Raw genomic sequence first — 17,774 nt, 5'->3', positions numbered from 1 at the left:
TCCTCAAACTCCTACAGTGGCAAATCCAAAGAAAACGATCCATCCCTTTTCTTCCAGCCTGGAGAATCCCTCTGTTCCCCATCCATTCATCTCCTCCAGTGGATCCTGTGTTATCTTTGCTGATGAGAAAAACGTGTGCCCCGAGTAATTTGTCTGGAATTGTTCATGTTCAGTCATCACTCTCAGTCCTGACATATCACCAAACTCTGTGGAGTTTTTGCAGTGTAATTACTTGCTGCAAATTGTTTCACAATGACAGATGGATCCATTCCATCTGTTTCATGTGCAAACGTTTAGTTTCACAGTGAGATGCTGGATTTTAATGGGGGGAAAAAGCTAAAAGTCCAATTCTGCTACTTTTCAGTAGGCAAGTTACACATCTTGGTGTTTCTTTCCTTTGTGCTAAGCAATATCAATTCCATGTGATCTTACACATTTAACTTAGAAGCCCAGGTTGAGATTTTAGGCTCCCTGGGATTTATTTAGAGCACGTCAAGCAATAGCAACATTTCCACATGAAATTGCTGGGGGTTTGCTCTGTCTGCTGAGCTGCAGCATGCAGCAGTTCAGACTCAGGGAAGCTGAGTGGTTTCTCAGCAGAGACAAGATCTTGGAGAGGGGGATGAGGCACAGGACCAATTTTAGCTCTCCTGGATGAGAAAATCCCTGTGTTTGGGTCAGAGCCTTTGGCCTAAATACCACATTAAAATTGCTGGTGAAAAGACTTAGAATGATGAAATTTTCATTTCAAAGTGTTTTGAGATGTTAAAAGTAGGAAGAATTTTAAGAAGAGGCTCCTCATGCCAGGTCATTAAATAATAGTGAAAAAGGGAAAAATAATCTGCATTTTTAGGTAATAAATTTAACAAATTCTTGTCATTATTATCATTCATAACTTGCTAATTCTTTAATAATCTTAACAAACAATTAACAAACACCACAGTGCTAATTAACATGAGTAATGATAATAATAACAATAATATATAACATTTACATGTCATTTCCTATTAGCGGATCTGTGCTTTGCAAGAGTGGCAAGTGACATTTCCACTTTACACAGAGGGGTAATGGGTGAATAAAAGTCAAAGTGCTCATCCCAGTGAGACATCCAGCAGGCTCCTGGCTGAACTGGGATGAGTACAGTCTGGATCTCTCATTTTAAAGGCAGTGTGGTGCTGGCTGATGAATTTCACCATCCTTCTGAAATGTTTTTTCAAACTGCTTTGGGTATGTGATGTTGTATGTGAAAAAATGGAAATATTCAAAGTTATTTGTCACTTTTGAGCCTTCTCTCTAATTTGTCTTTGTTTTCACCAGTTCTCTCCTGCTTTAAGGTGTCCTGTCAGTTAAACCTCCTGTTGTCTGACCTCCCAAATTAACCCTACTCAGATTCCTGACTGTCCCAGACTTCAAGGGACCTGGTGCTTTTTAGGTTTTGCTTCTCTGAAAATGGGGAGAGCATTGACAAAGAAGCTGCACACATTTTCCCTATTTCTTTTCAAAAAAACCAGAGCAAAGCAACAGAAACAAACAGAATTTATTCATTAAAATTCCACAGATGGGAAATATTACCTTTGGTCCTTTTGAAGAAACCACTGTGTGCTGTGACAAGGCCTGAATGATGAAATTCAGCACTCATGCTCTGTCTCCTGGGACCTCACCTGTGGTTTTGCCCTCCTATAACCTTCTTCCCAGGGAGATGTGTCCCCTAAACAATTCCTTTTCCCCATCAGATGGGCTGGATCCAAGCCAAGCCATTGGTGGGGTTGTGGAGGGGAAAGTTTGGAAAGAGGGTTTTAACCACCTCCTCTAAGAAACCAACCACAAAAACACACAAGTGCAAAATGGAAACTGATGGTTGGCTCCAATTTTCCATTTATTTTTCATGAATAGGGGTAAAAGTTGTGCCCTGTAGGTGCAGCAGAGGAAGCTGCTATTTATGTAAGACTTCAGTGAGCATCACTGTGGGCAAAAACATGGAGTACATTCAAATGTGACTGAAACAAGGCTGACAAAGCATTGGTCTTTGAGAAAATCTGCTCTTCATTCCTTGTTTTTACATCTCCTTTTCTAGCCTGGAACTGAAATTTTCTTTAATGAAAGCCTATTGTCCTCTGAGTTATGGCCAGTTGTTTTCCCAGAGGCCAGTCACTGTTGCTGGGGTATTGGCATTGCTTCCCTGTCAACATCCTTCCAAATGAAACAGAATCACAGAGCTTTTATTTTAGACAATGAGGGTAACAAAGCCCACATGTTTAGAAGAGCTCTGCGTGCTTTGCAAACAGGTAAAGCAGAAAATGAGAAATCAGATATTTTCCACATGTCTCTCTAGATTATAAACACCTGCATTTGGATCTGGATTTATCCCATCTCACTTTAGGTGCTTTTTAGGATGAAAATGCTTCCGGTAGGAGTTCAGCCAACTTCCTGCATCACTGGTGAGTGGGAGGGTCTAAATTGCTGACAATACCCATCTCTTGCTTATTTGATTTTACAGCCAAAGCCTGAGGGCTAACTTGCATTAGAGGGCCCAGAAATAAATGCAGAATTGTTCTGTGGGCTGAATCCTGCCCTGTCCTTGTCATTGCAGTGATGTAACTCCCTGAAGTGGGCTATAAACTTTGTGTGTAGTGAGGAAATGGCAAAATGCTGAAATCTGGGGGAGGTCTGAATCTCCCTCAAGATTTCTTCATTTTTTGGGACATTCCAGAAGAGCAGCTGAGTGGGACAGGGATAAAGAGGAGATCTTGAGGCTGCCTAGCCCCCTGAGTTCTGTTTTCTTTTTCCTTTCCACATCTGCTGCTTTTCACACCATGGCAGTGTAAGGGACCATTAATCAGAAGCCAGTGCTTTCCAGGAGTCTGTTTGCTTTGGGAATCCTAGGATTTAACCCACATCTCTTTCTGTTTGTCATCAGTCATGTCCTTTTTTTTTCCCCCCCCAGTACATTATCAGAAAGATTTCCTTTTCTGAAAAAAAAAAAACCAAAAAAACCAAAAAAAAAAAAGGAAAACAAAAAAATGATCCAAAGCTGCAGAGAAATTACCTAAGGCTCCAGTGTAGCAGTAGTGTTTGCTATTATTTTATAAATCTATGGCTAAAAACTCTTCAATTTCTGTCTCATCTGGCATAGTGCATACTCTGAATGTCAGCTATCATAAGCAATAATTTTAGTTTTCTCAATCTGATTGAAATCAAGTATTTGGCAATGGCAATAACTTCACCCTCACCCATAATTAAGTGTCCCTTAATTATCACAGTAGTGATGTGGCTGAGCTGATGTTTCGGGGGTGACCTGGGTCAGTGGGGTCACTGCTCCCCCAAGGGCTGCTGAAAACGTGGCTGATTTTACACCACTGACACTTCACTGTGAGCACCCCTGGAACATTGTTCAATATTCATTCAGAAAAGGTCACTGCAGCTGTGGGGAATAAAACCCTGACAGGACAAACAATGGGCTGTTGCCTGTAACTCTGAAAGCTTGGTGTAATTATCTTTTTGCCTGTCAATCCTACCAGAAATCCCTCAGTTTGGCAGAACCCAGCCCTCTGTGGAACCATTACACGCTGTGATTGCTTCTCAAATAAACGTCTCTAGCAGCTGTATTCAGGGAAAGAAACACAAAAGGAGTGTTTGATTATAACTAAAAAATGAATAGTAAAGTCCTACAAGCAAGGGAGTGAAATTATGTTAAGTGATAAAACCTGGAGAAAAATGCCATCAGATCATATCCAGTAATCCTGCTTGGTTTTGTTATCACATTCTCTTGGTTGTTTGTTTTGGGGGTTTTTTTGGTTTGCTTTTTTATTGTTTGTTGTTTTTTTTTTTGGTTGTTTTGGTTTTTGGGGTTATTTTTGGTTGTGCTTTTTTATTGTTTTTTTTTTGGTTGTTTTGGTTTTTGGGGTTTTTTTGGTTGTTTAGTTGGGTTTTTTTTAATACACATGGCAAAAGTTGGCCTTGTTCAAGGGACAAATTAGGGCAGAATGGTGACGTACCATCCACTCACTCTGGCAGATCTGTTGGGATAATTCTCCAGCAATAAACACTTGTCTGTAGGTTGAATTTCACCATTGTGTGAATACACAGAGATATCAGAGGGAGAATGAGCCCTTTGAAGGTGCTTGCTTTTGAAAAGTTGATGTTTCCCAAAGATCAGAACGGTGCTCCTGAAATTTGTGAGCATTCTTGAGGGCTTTGTAAGGGAGAGGATCAGGGTTAGGGAAGTCTCCATAGGAATTGAAGAAATGCAGCAGGAAAGGACACCTCATTCATTCCCCCCTTACTTTCCTTATGCCTGAAAATGAGTAATGAGGCTGCTGGAAAACCAGCACTTGAATAGTGATAAAAACACAGCCATTGAGCTCTTATATAAAAAAAAATTCATAAAAAGGATGCAAGTCACATATGCCTGATTTGCCTTTGGAATTCAGCCCTGCAGATGTAGGGAAGACACTGGAAGGAAGGGGTCTCAGTCAGCTCTGTTCTCTGCCAGGCTCTTGTTGGATGACACAGACACTGCTGAGGGGTTTGAGGGGTTTCCTGAGGAGTCAGAACACTGGGTGTTCTTCCCTGTCCTGTTTCCAGGATTTATTGTAGGTTTTTTTCCAGGTTTTACCCAGTATTACTGCCACCAAGCAGGCTGGTCATGCAGATGAGGAAGCCCTCAGGCCTCACCAGCTGGAGAAGTGAAATGAGGGCATAATTCAGTGTATGGGAAGGGTCTGGAGAGTCAGTCCTGTGAGGAGCTGCTGAGGGAGCTGGGGGTGGTGAGCCTGGAGAAAAGGAGGCTCAGGGATGATCTTATTGCTCCCTGAACTCCCTGACAGGAGCTGTGCTGAAGTGAGGGTCAGCCTTTTCTCCCAGGCAACAAGTGACAGGACAAGAGAAAACGGCCTCAAGCTGCACCAGGGGAGGGTCAGGCAGGACACCAGCAGGAATTTCTTCACTGGAAGTGTGGTCAGATGTTGGAATGGGCTGCCCAGGGAGGTGGTGGAGTCCTCATTCCTGGGAGTATTGAAGAAACCACTGGATGTGGCACGCAGTGCTCTGCTCTGGTTGTCGAGGTGATGTTCAGTCAGAGGCTGGGCTCCATGGTCCTGGAGGTCTTTTCCAACCCAAATGACTCAGTGATTCTGCTCCACATGACAGCTGATGCTTGAAGAAGCAGCCAAAGGAACCCTCACAGTGAGGGTTGTCCTTACCTTGTCAGCAGCATGGTTCCACATTATATTTTGTACAATATTTTCTTGGTGTCAAAGGCAGCAGCTAATCCTCAGCTGCTTAAATTGATGTGACCAAAACAAAGACTTCTCCCTTCTTCTGGGAGAGGAGGATTTGAGCTACAATATTTTTAGACTCTCTGAGTTGTTTCAAAGTTCATGCCCTCGCTGCTTTCTGCAAAGATTGTAATTGAAAACTGCACATTTTTGGAGAAGGTTCCTGCAGCCCTCAATCATCTGAACAGCTTGTCCTGGCTTCAGGGGGATGGTTCATGTGAGTGAGAGCTGGAGTGGATGTGGCTTTGAAAGTTCTGCATCTTCTCTAATCTTTGTCAAATGTTCTTTGATGAAGCTGGGAAGTTCCTTTTGCAGACAAACGTAGGAAGAACGCATTTTTAGGAGGAGACTGGCTGTTCTTTTTGGCTTTGACTTATCTGCATATTAAAATATGCATGTTTGTGAGACTGAATCTTTTCATCTGTGTCCCTCTAATTTGCCATCTTTTGTTGAAAATGCGTATTTTCTTTTTTGATAACTCCTGTTACGAGTGTTATTGGAAGCTTGTAAAAAATTCTTTGCTTCTAAGCCAAGAATTTACATAAAAAGCAAAACTGTTGTATAAAAGGCTGTTTTAAATAGATATTAGCAAAGTAATGAGTCAGGGAACAGTTACTTAATTAGCTGGAGACTTGTTATCTAACATCAGAAGAAATTCTTGTTGTGGAAGGCAGCTAAATTTGCACTTGCAACACTTCAGATATAAATTCTAAATGTCCATCAAGATGAAAGCACAAACTGCTTATCACTTAGGGTGCTGGATAGAGTTTTGATTACAACAGAAATAATGTTGGCTTCTGCCTTTTGGCTTTTGCCATCTGCCCCTGTGCCCAGGGTGAAGAACTGAGGGCTGCACTGTAGGAGCTGCATCCACAAGTCTATAGCTAGAAATCATTTATGAGAATTTTTCTGTTAAAGTTTTCTGTTAAATTTTTTCAGTGAAAAGCAAAATGACTGAAAGCAAAACGATTCCACTGAAAACAAAATGTTTAATTTCAGATTTCAGTTTCCCTAAGCAATTTCTCAAAGGTAGAAAACCCAGCTGCAGTGCTGCTGGTATCCCCTTCCTCCATCCCTTATAGATTAAATCTCTTGAGTATTCTAGTTTAAAACATCTATGAATTGATGTGTAAGTTTTTATACACTTTCTTAGAGAATATTCAGGTTACTTATAAATACAGTTTCAAAAGAAGGACTAAGGCTTAGAAAAGGCTTTGGTTAAAGTTTTATTTTCCCATGACCATATTTAATTTTTAAGAATAACGAAGCAAAACAAATGCTTCTGTTTTCTTTCTTCTGTAGCTGAAAATACAAGTTTGCACTGTGAACTAGGAGGTGATAAAGTGAAGGGAATACATTGCTTTCTTTACTCAACACAAGATTTTGGGCTCAGTTGGGTTGCCCAGGCAGGGATGTCTCAGGGCACTTGAGATCCTGTGACTCTCTTACCTGGTTTCCAGTCATTCTTGAATGACAGCACAGCCTCCCATTGATCCTGTGTATTCCTGTGGATCCTGTGGATCCTGATCCATTGTATTCCTGTGGTTTTACAGTTGTTGCAGAGGACATGATTCCTGTTGGTTCATCTCATCTGGATTCTGATCTTGTATCTGTAAGAGCACTACAACTGCATTTCATTACCTACCACAACTTAAGGCCTGTTGTTTCCTTTACATGCTCCATGATTTACCAGAGCTGCACTGGTCTGCTTCATCAACGGTCTCTAATGAGCCTTCATTAGTGTTTGTAGACTAGAACAAATAAATATCTTCCGAATTTTATGTTTTCCACAATGAATTGTTTCTCCCCCCAACCCCAGTGACATTCTGCTATTTTGTATTTTTCCTCTAGGTTGGTTGTTACTTGAAGACCCCCAAGTACCCAATTTGGTTGGTCTGCAGTGAAAGCCACTTCAGTGTGCTTTTCTGTTTGGAGAAGGATTTGCTCAGCGACTGGAAGACGGGAAGGAGGTTTGATCTCTATTACTACGATGGCTTGGCCAACCAGGATGAAGAGATTCGCTTGACAGTGGGTATGAGCAGCTCCCTGACTCTGCATTTCACCTCTGGGCAGGCAGAAAGGAGGCTCCAATAATACAAACAGTGATGGGTGCAGGCAGGGAATGTTAATTTGTGTGGTGTTGCCTAATTTCCATAATTAGTTTTGGTGATTAATTTTATTTCGCAAGGAAGTTTTGAGGATAAGTTCCTGGAAGGGTTAACAGTGAGCACGTGTCACTTCATACACACTGGCAAAAATTCCAGTGGCACTGATTCCCAAGGAACAGGTTGTGATCTCTGGCTTATTCTTACTCCCAGGACTACAAAATATATTTCTCTGCTCCCATTCTCCTTCACATCATCTCACAGTACCAGAAAGTGCAGGTCTCCAGTTCTTCACCCTAAATGCCTGTAGGAAAACGAGCAGAGAGCATTGGAAAACATGAAATCCTTGCCTCCAAGGCAAGAAGATGCCAGTAATCTGCTAAAAAAGTTTAGCCTCTTACCTGCCTGGAAGCACAAGCCTGCAAAAGATCTTCCAACTTGTTACTCTCCTTCTGTCAGGAAACCATGCCAAATTACACAGCTGCTTTTACAGTAAATACTTGTTCAACTGGAAGGCATTTGGATGAGTATTCTGATCCTTAGAAAGCACCTACTTCAACACATTCTCCACCACTAAATCCCTGTTTGCTAATAATATCCTACTCACCTTTTGTTTTCTTTCCTTTGGTACATTTATACAATCTTGCCCATGATTCTTTGATAACCAAATTCCTTCTCAATCTTAAGGAGCCACTCTGCTGCAGTCTACTCTTTAGAAATAAGTTTTCTCTCTTCCTTATTTGCACCAACATCCAGGTTTTTGCACGGGGTGGGTGCTTTATGTTCTTTTTGAGTCCATGTGGCAAACTTGTTTCTGTGCTGGGAGTGCTGGGGGTTTGAGCCCCTCACAAGATTTGCTAGTGAGTTCAATCATCTGCCTGTTATTTATCCTCTTGCTTTAAAGAGAATCCTTGTCATTCTATTGCATGGGTCACATGATATATTAGCTCCAAAAATGATCAATTTTCTCAGGACTGTGGTTGCCAGCTGGTTCCCACATCCCAGATAAAAGTGACATGGATGATTCAGCTCAGCACAGGACTAGAGACATGTTTTGTCTATTGTGTTGTACCACATAACATCTGGTCCAAAATAGGTATCCTAATGTGTCTTTCCATCACCAGGAATGTTTCCAAAATCAAGAGCTGCCAAGCCCTGTAAGATCCCTGGTTGATAAATTTCCCAGAACACGTATAAATTTTTCCCTTTGCCATCCAACCTGTCATGGCATTCCTTTGTGCTTCTCCTCAAAGCCAAAATGTGCATGGAGTTGTAGATATCTCTCTTTGTGGCCATAGCCCCTTCCAGGGATGTGTCCCAGTAAATCCTTTGTTATCTGTGAAATTCTGCAAAAGACAGTAAAAATGCAAATATTTCCATCATTCCACAAAACCCTGCCCTAGTTCTGGCTGTGCAGTAATCCCTTGCTAGGTCTGGAGAAAACTGTAATTACTTTACATCCAAAAAGGTAACACTGGCCAAACATCTAAACCCAGCACACAGGAGCAGATGGAAATATCAGAATGCTAAATATTGCTGGTATTTCCCTTGTGGGAATCCCAGCAAGAGGTGATGTTTAGGCAGCATCAGCTGGAGATGCAGCATGAGGAGCTGGGTCCATCTCCCTGCTGCTGGCTAGCAAAGTTGTTTGCTTTATTTGAGAAAAAAGTTGAATTCCTTAAAATGGGAATCTTGATTATAATTAGCTAAAATTAACATCAAGGTCACATTTCAGGAAATATTGAAGAATTTGTGCTGGGCAAGAAAGGCAAAAAAGAAGAATAGAATTACATTTTGGGAGTAGCAGCGATTGCTACTTTATATTGAGAATTTGCTCTGTTTCTCATACTTAACCGTTTGTCAGAATGTAAACAAGAAACATAAAGTTCCTTCATAAAAGCAGGTTAATGACATCAACATCCCATCATAAAGAGAGGAAAATAATAATAAATCTTTCCATTGGGGTAGAAATTTTGGATAGGCAGAGAAGAGCTGTAACAGTACTGGCACTCAGTTTCTCACTAATTAAGGGTAGAATATACATATTCCTTTTCTTTTACTCTTAGGTACACCTTTATGATGCTTTTTTTCCTGTTTCATTGTATGGAAACACTCCATTCAAACCTTTTGATTGGAAGAATTCAAGTCTAAAAGTGACAAAATTCATCAAAGTTGGTCACAATTGGGAAAAGCAGCCACACCAAGTGCCTGTCCTGCTAGCAGGGATTTGGTCAGGACAGTGGCTTAGGTTGCACCTGGAGAGGTTTAGAGAAAAATTCCTTCACAGAAAGAGTTGTGGAGCACTGGAACAGTGCCCAGGGAAGTGGTGGAGTCACCATTCCTGGAAGTGTTCTGAAAACCTGTAGTTGTGGCACTTGGGGACATGGTTTAATAGTGAACATGGTGGTGGTGCTGGATTTATGGTTAGACTTGATGATCTTAACAGTTTCAACTCTTATTATTCTAAAATTCTATGTTACAAACTCTTCAAAATTGTGATAAAAAAAAAAATTCAACTCTTATTATTCTTAAATTCTATGTTACAAACTCTTCAAAATTATGATAAAAAAAGCTTTTTTAGACTTAAAAGATTCCTGTGTACCTCTAAGTTCCTCAGGATCTAAATGAAAATCACCAGTACTTTATGTACTTTTAAATATTGCCTGTTTTTCTCCGCTCCAACCCTTGCAGTCATCCAAGGGTTTGTACCCATGTGTTTGTACCCATCAGATCAACACACAAGGGAGAGCCAGGTCCTCTCTGTGGAGCCAGATAGATCTGAGACTGGCAGCTGTGAATGGTCAGGACAATCCCCTCCCATCCTGTCTCCATCAGCCTCACTGAAGCAGACCCAAATCCTGCACCCTGCCTTGGCATCATGCACCATTGGCTGGGCAACAGAAAAGGAGAAAGAAAGAAAGAAAAAAAACTGGTCTGCTGCAGTTTAAATGTCTGCCTCCAAAACAGGAAACAGCTGAGCAGACTGACATCCAAGCTGGTGGCAGGATGTTTTGTCCCTGGGAAGTTCAGCTCTACTTTCACTGTTGACAGATGCCGTGGCTCAGACAGTGACCTCTCTGTTTTCCCCGGAGCACTGCGATGGCCTCTCCATCCCCAGGGAATGCTCACAGCCTGGGGAGGCTCCCTGGTGTCCCACACAGCATCTTCTTCTCCTGTCTGTGCATTGCTTGCTGAGCAGTAAAGGGACAACCTTCTTTTCCAGGGTGGAATAGTCCTAAGCCAGTTCAAACAGGACTTGGGGTTTCCTGTTCAAGTGTAGCACCACCACTGTCCTTAGCGTTTGAGTAACAAACTTACTCAGTAATTACAACATCAATTGCAAAATAAAAGCCTCGTGACAGCCCTGCAGCACATTATTTCATTTTCTGATCTGTGGTTTTCCTTCAAACCATCTCTGCGTGAGCAATCCAGCCTGGCTCAGGCACGGTGGTCAGTGGTGGATGTGGCAGTGGTTGGCCTCAAACCATCTGAGAGGTCTTTTCTGTGGGGTTCTGAAGGAAGAAAAGGTTCCCCAGGCACTAACAATGTCTGTTTTGTCTCTGCAGACACAACTCAGGTGTGCCCTGAAAATAAAGAAAATGATCTTACTCCTCCACTTGAGCACTGTATTAGGACAAAGTAAGTGAAATTACAGTTTTTCATACAGATACATTCAGTTGTTGACACAAGTAATATATGTGAGGAATGTCAAAAAAAATATTTCAGCAAGTAAAGCTGAAAAATTAATGCTTAAAAATCATAAAGGATCTGAACGGACCAGGCTGTGATAATATATTTTACACATTTAGTTGTGTGCTATTGTAATTAACATTGAACTGTCCAAGGTGTTCATTCTTAGAGGAACCTTCACTTCCATCACCAAGAACTGACTGATCCAAATTCAGTCTGAGAGCACAGCTTGGTTGCATCTAAATCTACATCTAAATCTAAATCTAAATCTAAATCTAAATCTAAATCTAAATCTAAATCTAAATCTAAATCTAATCTTAATGTAAATCTAATCTAAATCTAAATCTAATCTTAATCTAAATCTAATTCCCAGAAGTGCTTGATTGCAGAGGTATAATGAGAAAAGGATACAATTTATTCAATTTTCATCAGTCTTTTCTGAAGAAGAAAAGGGGGGACCTGGGTGTTATTTTAAATGCATTAAGCCCTATTGAATAGTCTGTTTTCTGTGGAGAGCACAGGATTTGTCAGGTTTTGGGCAGTCATTCCTGACAGGCCTTAGCTCATGTTCTCTCCTTACAGACAAGGCTAATTCCTCTCATGCTGGGATTTTCATGGCCATTTTGAGGCCTATATAAGCAATTCATCCAAATCATACTGAAGTTAATGGGAACATTTTCAGCTCAGTGAGACATGGAAGAAGCAAAATTGAGAAATTTAACTGGGCAGAAAATTCAGCTTTATATCAATTCCAGCACAGCTTTGGAAGTTACTATCTGAATATCTCTGGAGCAAGAAGTGAAAGCCTCATTGTCGGAGACCATAACATTTACTAAATCAGCAAGCCAGGCAGCTTCAGGTTTCTCATGCAGTTTTTCTCCTGTCCTTGCTACAATTTGCTCTGAAAAAAAAAAAAGTTAAAAAATAGTAAATAAATAAGAACAGTGGCTGCCAGTGTGTTGATCAGAAAATCACTGAAAGGTAGAAGAGGCATCCTGCATGGTGACAGCAGTGACATCAGTCCAGCCTTCCTGCACATACAGATTTTATTGATTCCTCATTTCCAGTGACACATCAGCATGACTGCAAACTAAAATAAATAATCTATAACCTCAGAAAGCCCCACAGGGAGAATAATGCATGCAACTCCTTAAAGTCTTAGAGTATCTTCCATTCCTGGCGTTGTGTCAGAGTTATACAGTGTTGGTAGTGCTGCTGTTTGTTTATTTTAAGTTCCCTGCTTTCATCTGCTTGAGAGGTAAATTACCAGCAAATTCCAGTGTCAATTTATTTTGTTTGTAGCATTCTCAGCACTGTCTGATTTACCCTGGGCAGGCTAGCTCCTTGTTTGCAATGTTTTCCCTTTACTTTGAGGGTATTTATTTAAGCGTGGCCTTGCTGGAAAAGGTTTTTCATGTTAAATTTTTTCCTTTTTGTTTTAAGAACTTTTTCTTTCAACTAAACAACAGCATATAAGGGAAAGTAAGAACCAACCCAAATTTTTATCAGTTTAGGGGATAAAAATTGAATGGTTTTTTATGATAAAACTGTGGAAAACTCCCATAAACAATTTTTTAATAAAGCAAAGAACTGTTACTTATTTTGATGAAGAATTCATGATGAAGATTTCTCTCTTCAAAAAATGCAGGATAATTTCTCAGGCAGAGTGGAGAATTCCACAGTCAGAACAATCAGAGCTGAGACAATAAGCTATCATTAATTTGTTTTATTGTTAATTGAGACTTTTGCTTCTATTCACATGCCTCAGTTCTGGTTTAATCCACGACAATGGATTGAATTAAATTGATTAATTTAATTAATTAAATTAAGGCCATTGCTTACTCCAATACCTGAGCATCACCATCCTGTAACACACTGACTTCTGTGCCTCACATCTGCCTGCTCTTTGTTCTCTTACCCTCTCCTAAAGGGAAAACTGCACTGGGAATAGACTGGGTTTGCATTTAGTTTTTACTACTACTAGTAATAATAATAATAACCATTAATAATAATAATAATAATAATAATAATAATAATGTTATCAGAAGAGAAGGGTTGCTTTGCTTCTGCAGACGGAGGAAGCTCCTGTTTTCAGTCCCTGTTGTGTAAAACATCACAAGAGTTCAGTTCTGAGTTTAGAGCAGGGAACCCTTCAGCTGCTTCTGGAAGGACCAGTCACCACCAGGTACCAGTGTAACCTGCAGGCCCACAAAACAATGACAAGTAAAAGTGCTTTTCTTGTGGCTCTCAGCCCCAGACATCTGTGGCAGCAGTGGGATTCTGCCCTGGGATGTCTGGAATGTGCATCCCTGGCTTGTTTGGGAGATGCCGTGCAGACAACTTATCCTCTTCTTCCCTGAGGAATACTCTTATATCACAGTCCTGACCCTCAGCACTGGAGGAAATAACATCTGTTAGCTCTGCCTGAGGGGGACCAAACTCTCATCTGCTATTAGAACCTGAATTTAGCAGGATTTTTTTGTTAACCCTCTGTGGTAGTGGGGCTGTGGGATCCATGAGTTCACCTGTTGGCTGTGAAGGGAAACACCCAAAGGGGATTTGGTGGATGAGAGAAGAGCAGAACCTGGGCATTTCACCCTGAATTATGGATGTGCTCCAAAACAATCCCAAATTGTCAGCACAGGAGATGCTCACTGAGTGCTATTCCAGATTGAGCATTGTTCAGGGCCTGACCTGTTCCTCTTCAGTTCCCGTTAACTGCATGACCCTTGGGTGAGGTTGTACTTGAGGCAGGTGGGTCAAATGTAGTTTTCCTTCTGCTAATCTGATAAATTATAATTGAATCAGCAGCTAGAAAATGCCTCACATTGCAATTACACCTTGGCAGGATAGTTTGGGGAAGTAATCACTTTCATTGTCCAGGAAGTTTTATATCTGTTTGTAAATAAAATATTATTTCAGCATCTGTGAGTGAGATTCCTCAGTCTTTGACACCTTTTCTTGTGCAGATGCAAGAGGGGGAAAAAAGTTTTGGACCTGTCTCATAGAAGCAAACAGCCAAAGTCTACTTTTTGGTCTAAAAAGTGGTTTGAAAATAAACCCAGGAGATGAGGCTTGTTCTGAAAGTAGCCTTCAGTCCTGCTTCAAAAATTAAGTTCTGTTTAAGCTCTTTATGGAAAGCCAGTTTTAAAAAAGGCCAGTTCTTCACTTCACAGTGATTAACGACAACAGAAGAAATGGTGTCAGCAAGGTTAGCAATCCCACAGGGCACAGTGCAGGCTCATTTGGTGGTTTTTTTTGCCTTTGTGGATCCCTCTCAAAGCTTTAAATACCCTGGTGAGATAGGAAGTTGCACCTTGGGAAGATTGTACTCAAAGATAAGGGATGATCTGATGGCATTACTGACAAATCCAATGGGGACAGAAGGTGGCAGTTGTTCTTTTCCATTTGGTTGTTTAAGGGTGGCATTCTGACAGGGACAGCTCTCACCTCTGGCAAATGCCAGACTTAGGTTGAGTAACCCCAGATGAAACAAATTCTGCTTTTAATTTAAGGTGTGGGACGTCTGCTGTGTATTCCTGCTCTGTTTTCCTGGGATGGAGACAATCTTTCTGCAATTTTCGATTTTAATTTTCTCAGTAAAGTGAAAAACAGAAGGAAAAATTTCACAACAGCCCTCAGATGGTCACTTCCTTTGAGACATTGCCCTGAAGAGTGCAAGAATTCAGCTTTTGGTTTTGTTTTACACTTAATTGGCTAGCTCAGCTCAAGGTCTGAGCTGCCATACCCTTGCTGACACATCCTGTCCTCGGTGACAGAAAGAATGTGGCACTGGCAGCTCACTGTTCCCTCCACCCCCTCACCAATGTCTTACTGCTCTGAGACAGATTTTCAGAACAGATATAAATACTCAGCACTGGGAATGCAACAGTTTAGTTCCCAGAAAATGTGGGCCATGACCTTGCAGATGAGAAAAGCCACGGCCAAGGGTGAATCCATACCACGAGGAGTGAGCTGACTCACTTCAGGGAGGTGACTGGAGAGCACCATCCTGCTTTTCACCAGGTTTTAGGTCAGATCTCTGTCTTTTGCCACGCTTTGAAGACACATTTTGTGGCAGATTCAGGATTGATGCCTCCTTTGCTTTCAGTCACATTGCTGAGGTGGGCAGCTGAGCTGTGGCAGCCAGTGCAGAGCCAGGAATGGGAAACGTGGAAGGTTCCAGAATCATTCTGTTCTCAGTGTTAATCTTCAGGATCATTCTGAAGGAGGAATAAGGGCAGAGAAAAGCAAAACGTCACCATTAAAGTGAGCCATGGAGTGCTTGAGGACCCAAGGTCAGGAGCAAAGGTGCTCAGTGAGTGGATCAAGGCACAGGATCTCAAAGTCAGAGAGTTCCTAATCAGAGCTAAACACAATAAGCAAATTGCCTCCTGACAGCTGAGAGTGAGTATTTTGGTTATTTAGGGTTAATTCTGGTAGCCATCTTGTGTCACTTGATATTTTCTGAAAAATCCCTTCGCCAGGATTTCTTCTCTTGGGAAGCTGAGAAGCCTCAGAGAGGAATGTAAATAATAATAATAATCTGATTGCTTCTCCTTGTGTTTTGCTGCTTTGTAATGTGGTAGGTGATTCTTTCATTGGTTCCATGTGAATTGTTTTAATTTAGTGACCAATCATAGTCCAGCTATGTTGAAGTTCTTACTATTCATTCTTGTTAAGCCTTTTGATGTATCCTTTCTCTGTAGTTTAGTATAGTTTTAGTATAGCATTCTATAATATCATATCATATCATATATCATATCATAATAAATCAGCCTTCTGAGAAGATGGATTCAGACTCATCTCTCCCCTCATCCTGGGGACCCTCACAAACACCACAATCTTTGGCATTCCCTAATTATTCTGTCCAACATGAAGGTTCAGCTGCTGCTCTGTTGCCCAGAGAGGCTGGAGGAAGGGTCAGGACAGAGACCTCCAACCTTGGCACCTAAAATCAGAGTACAACTTCCTCATTTCTGCTCCATTCCCTTTGGGATGGGATTAGCTACCCCAAACAAGTCCATCCCAATCTCTCTGAGCTCCCCTGGGTGGTTCAGGGGTGTGGGTTTGCCTTTCCAGTGATGAACTGATGGATGTAAATTATTTCATTTCTAGGTGGCAAGGAGCTGTCATCGACTGGAATGGCACAGAACCCATCTTGTGACTGATCTGACCTGCACTTTATTTGGGAAGACCAAAAGGAAATGACTGAATGAGCACATTCCTATTCCCACCAATACAGGAAATAGGGCAGTTTGACATGAGGAAGAATGACAAGGTTTGCAGGCTGGCAGAGTTTCACCTCAGTCACCTCATGCTTCAGATATTTTGCTTTTAATATAAACAACACTGACGTAAATTCCTTGTCACTGCCCTCAGCATAAAGCTCCTGAGGGCAGGCTGGGTTCCCACCACCAAATCAAGGTTGCAGATGAAGCTCTGAAGTCATCAACGTCCCCTTGAGGTCTCCTGCTGGATCCACTCTGCATCCTGTAATTGTTTGGAAGCATTTGATGGGAGATGCTGAACCCAGATTTCTCTCACTTTACAGCCTTCTCTGTCCTGCCTTGTTCTTCCTTGAAAAAAGGATAAAACATCATCCAAGGAACATATATTCACCTAGTTACCTGGTATTAGCAAGCCTAAAAAGCTTGGTGACCATCTGGGCATTTTTGGGAAAGCCTGGCCTATACCAAGTTCTTGTTGTGTCATCAATTTGCAGTAAGGATTGTGGTTGTGTGTCACCAAAATAATCCCATTGATAGTTCCTAGGTGCAGCTGGTGTGTAACAGTGCCTCGTGCTGATATAGCTCATTTTTCTTTCTGGTGAGAGGCAGCTGTATCAGCATCTTCACGTTGATGCCCTTATTTCTACACGAGGGTTTAGTCACACCCAGGTGACAGAGCAGATCTGGGATTTGCTTCTCCATAACTACAAGAAAACAGAAGAGGTGTTAGTTTTGAAATTCCAATGGTGCCTATCTGTGATAGGTGCCATGGTTCAGTAAAATGCATGTGCTGGAATGAGGTACTGTGGAGAGGGATACTGAGATACTGAAGCCACAGTTTGATTAATTCTGCTTTAGCAACACTTTATTACCAAAATTGGGGCAAGTTACTGTACAGAAGGTTGGAAAAAAAATGCCTCAGGGAAAAAGGCAGATAAATGGTGTTTCTAGAGGTGTTCCTCTCTTCAGAGTGAGTATTTCATGAGAGTTCAATAAAGACTTTTACTTCCTGATGTTTATTGTAGCACCTTCTTCCTAGTCAGTGTGGAAACTCCTTTTGGTCCTAAAAATGAGTGTAAAATCAAGAGAGAAGATATTTAATGAGAGTTCAATAAAGGACTTTTATTTCCTGATGTTTATTGTAGCACCTTCTTCCTAGTCAGTGTGGAAACTCCTTTTGGTCCTAAAAATGAGTGTAAAATCAATTTCCAGCAAAAAATCAGTGTTGTTCTGGGTGTAGGGTGCAAACTAACTGTACAAATGGAGATCTCAGGGAATTGGCAGAGTTAGATTTGAAAATCAACCTGAATATAAGTTACAAAGGAGTGCCAGAAAGGTTTAGATGGCCTTTGTATGAAGATCTGCCTCACCCTTTGCTTCTTATTCACATCAAACTGTCACAGAATCACAGAATGGTTTGGGTGGGAAGGGAAATAAGAATTCATCTTGTTCCACCCCCCTGCCATTTGCAG

At 41.3% G+C, this 17,774-nt stretch overlaps 1 protein-coding gene across 2 annotated transcripts in view; it reads left to right on the top strand.

Moving 5' to 3' along the window:
- Positions 1-17,315, top strand: part of MINDY4 (MINDY lysine 48 deubiquitinase 4) — a 70,526-nt gene extending 53,211 nt beyond the window's left edge. For both annotated transcript variants that reach the window (XM_039726614.1, XM_039726613.1), the window contains exons 16-18: positions 7,128-7,308; positions 10,948-11,020; positions 16,190-17,315. In XM_039726614.1, coding sequence (XP_039582548.1) covers positions 7,128-7,308; positions 10,948-11,020; positions 16,190-16,238 — 303 coding nt within the window. In that variant the 3' untranslated portion in view covers positions 16,239-17,315. The remainder of the gene's footprint in view (positions 1-7,127; positions 7,309-10,947; positions 11,021-16,189) is intronic.
- The last annotated feature ends 459 nt before the right edge of the window (positions 17,316-17,774 follow it).

Source organism: Passer montanus, unplaced genomic scaffold, assembly GCF_014805655.1.
Source record: "Passer montanus isolate IOZ18808 unplaced genomic scaffold, ASM1480565v1 scaffold59, whole genome shotgun sequence".
NCBI lineage: Eukaryota > Metazoa > Chordata > Aves > Passeriformes > Passeridae > Passer > Passer montanus.
The sequence above is the reverse complement of the archived record's forward strand: the minus strand, read 5'-3'. Positions and strand labels throughout refer to the sequence as shown.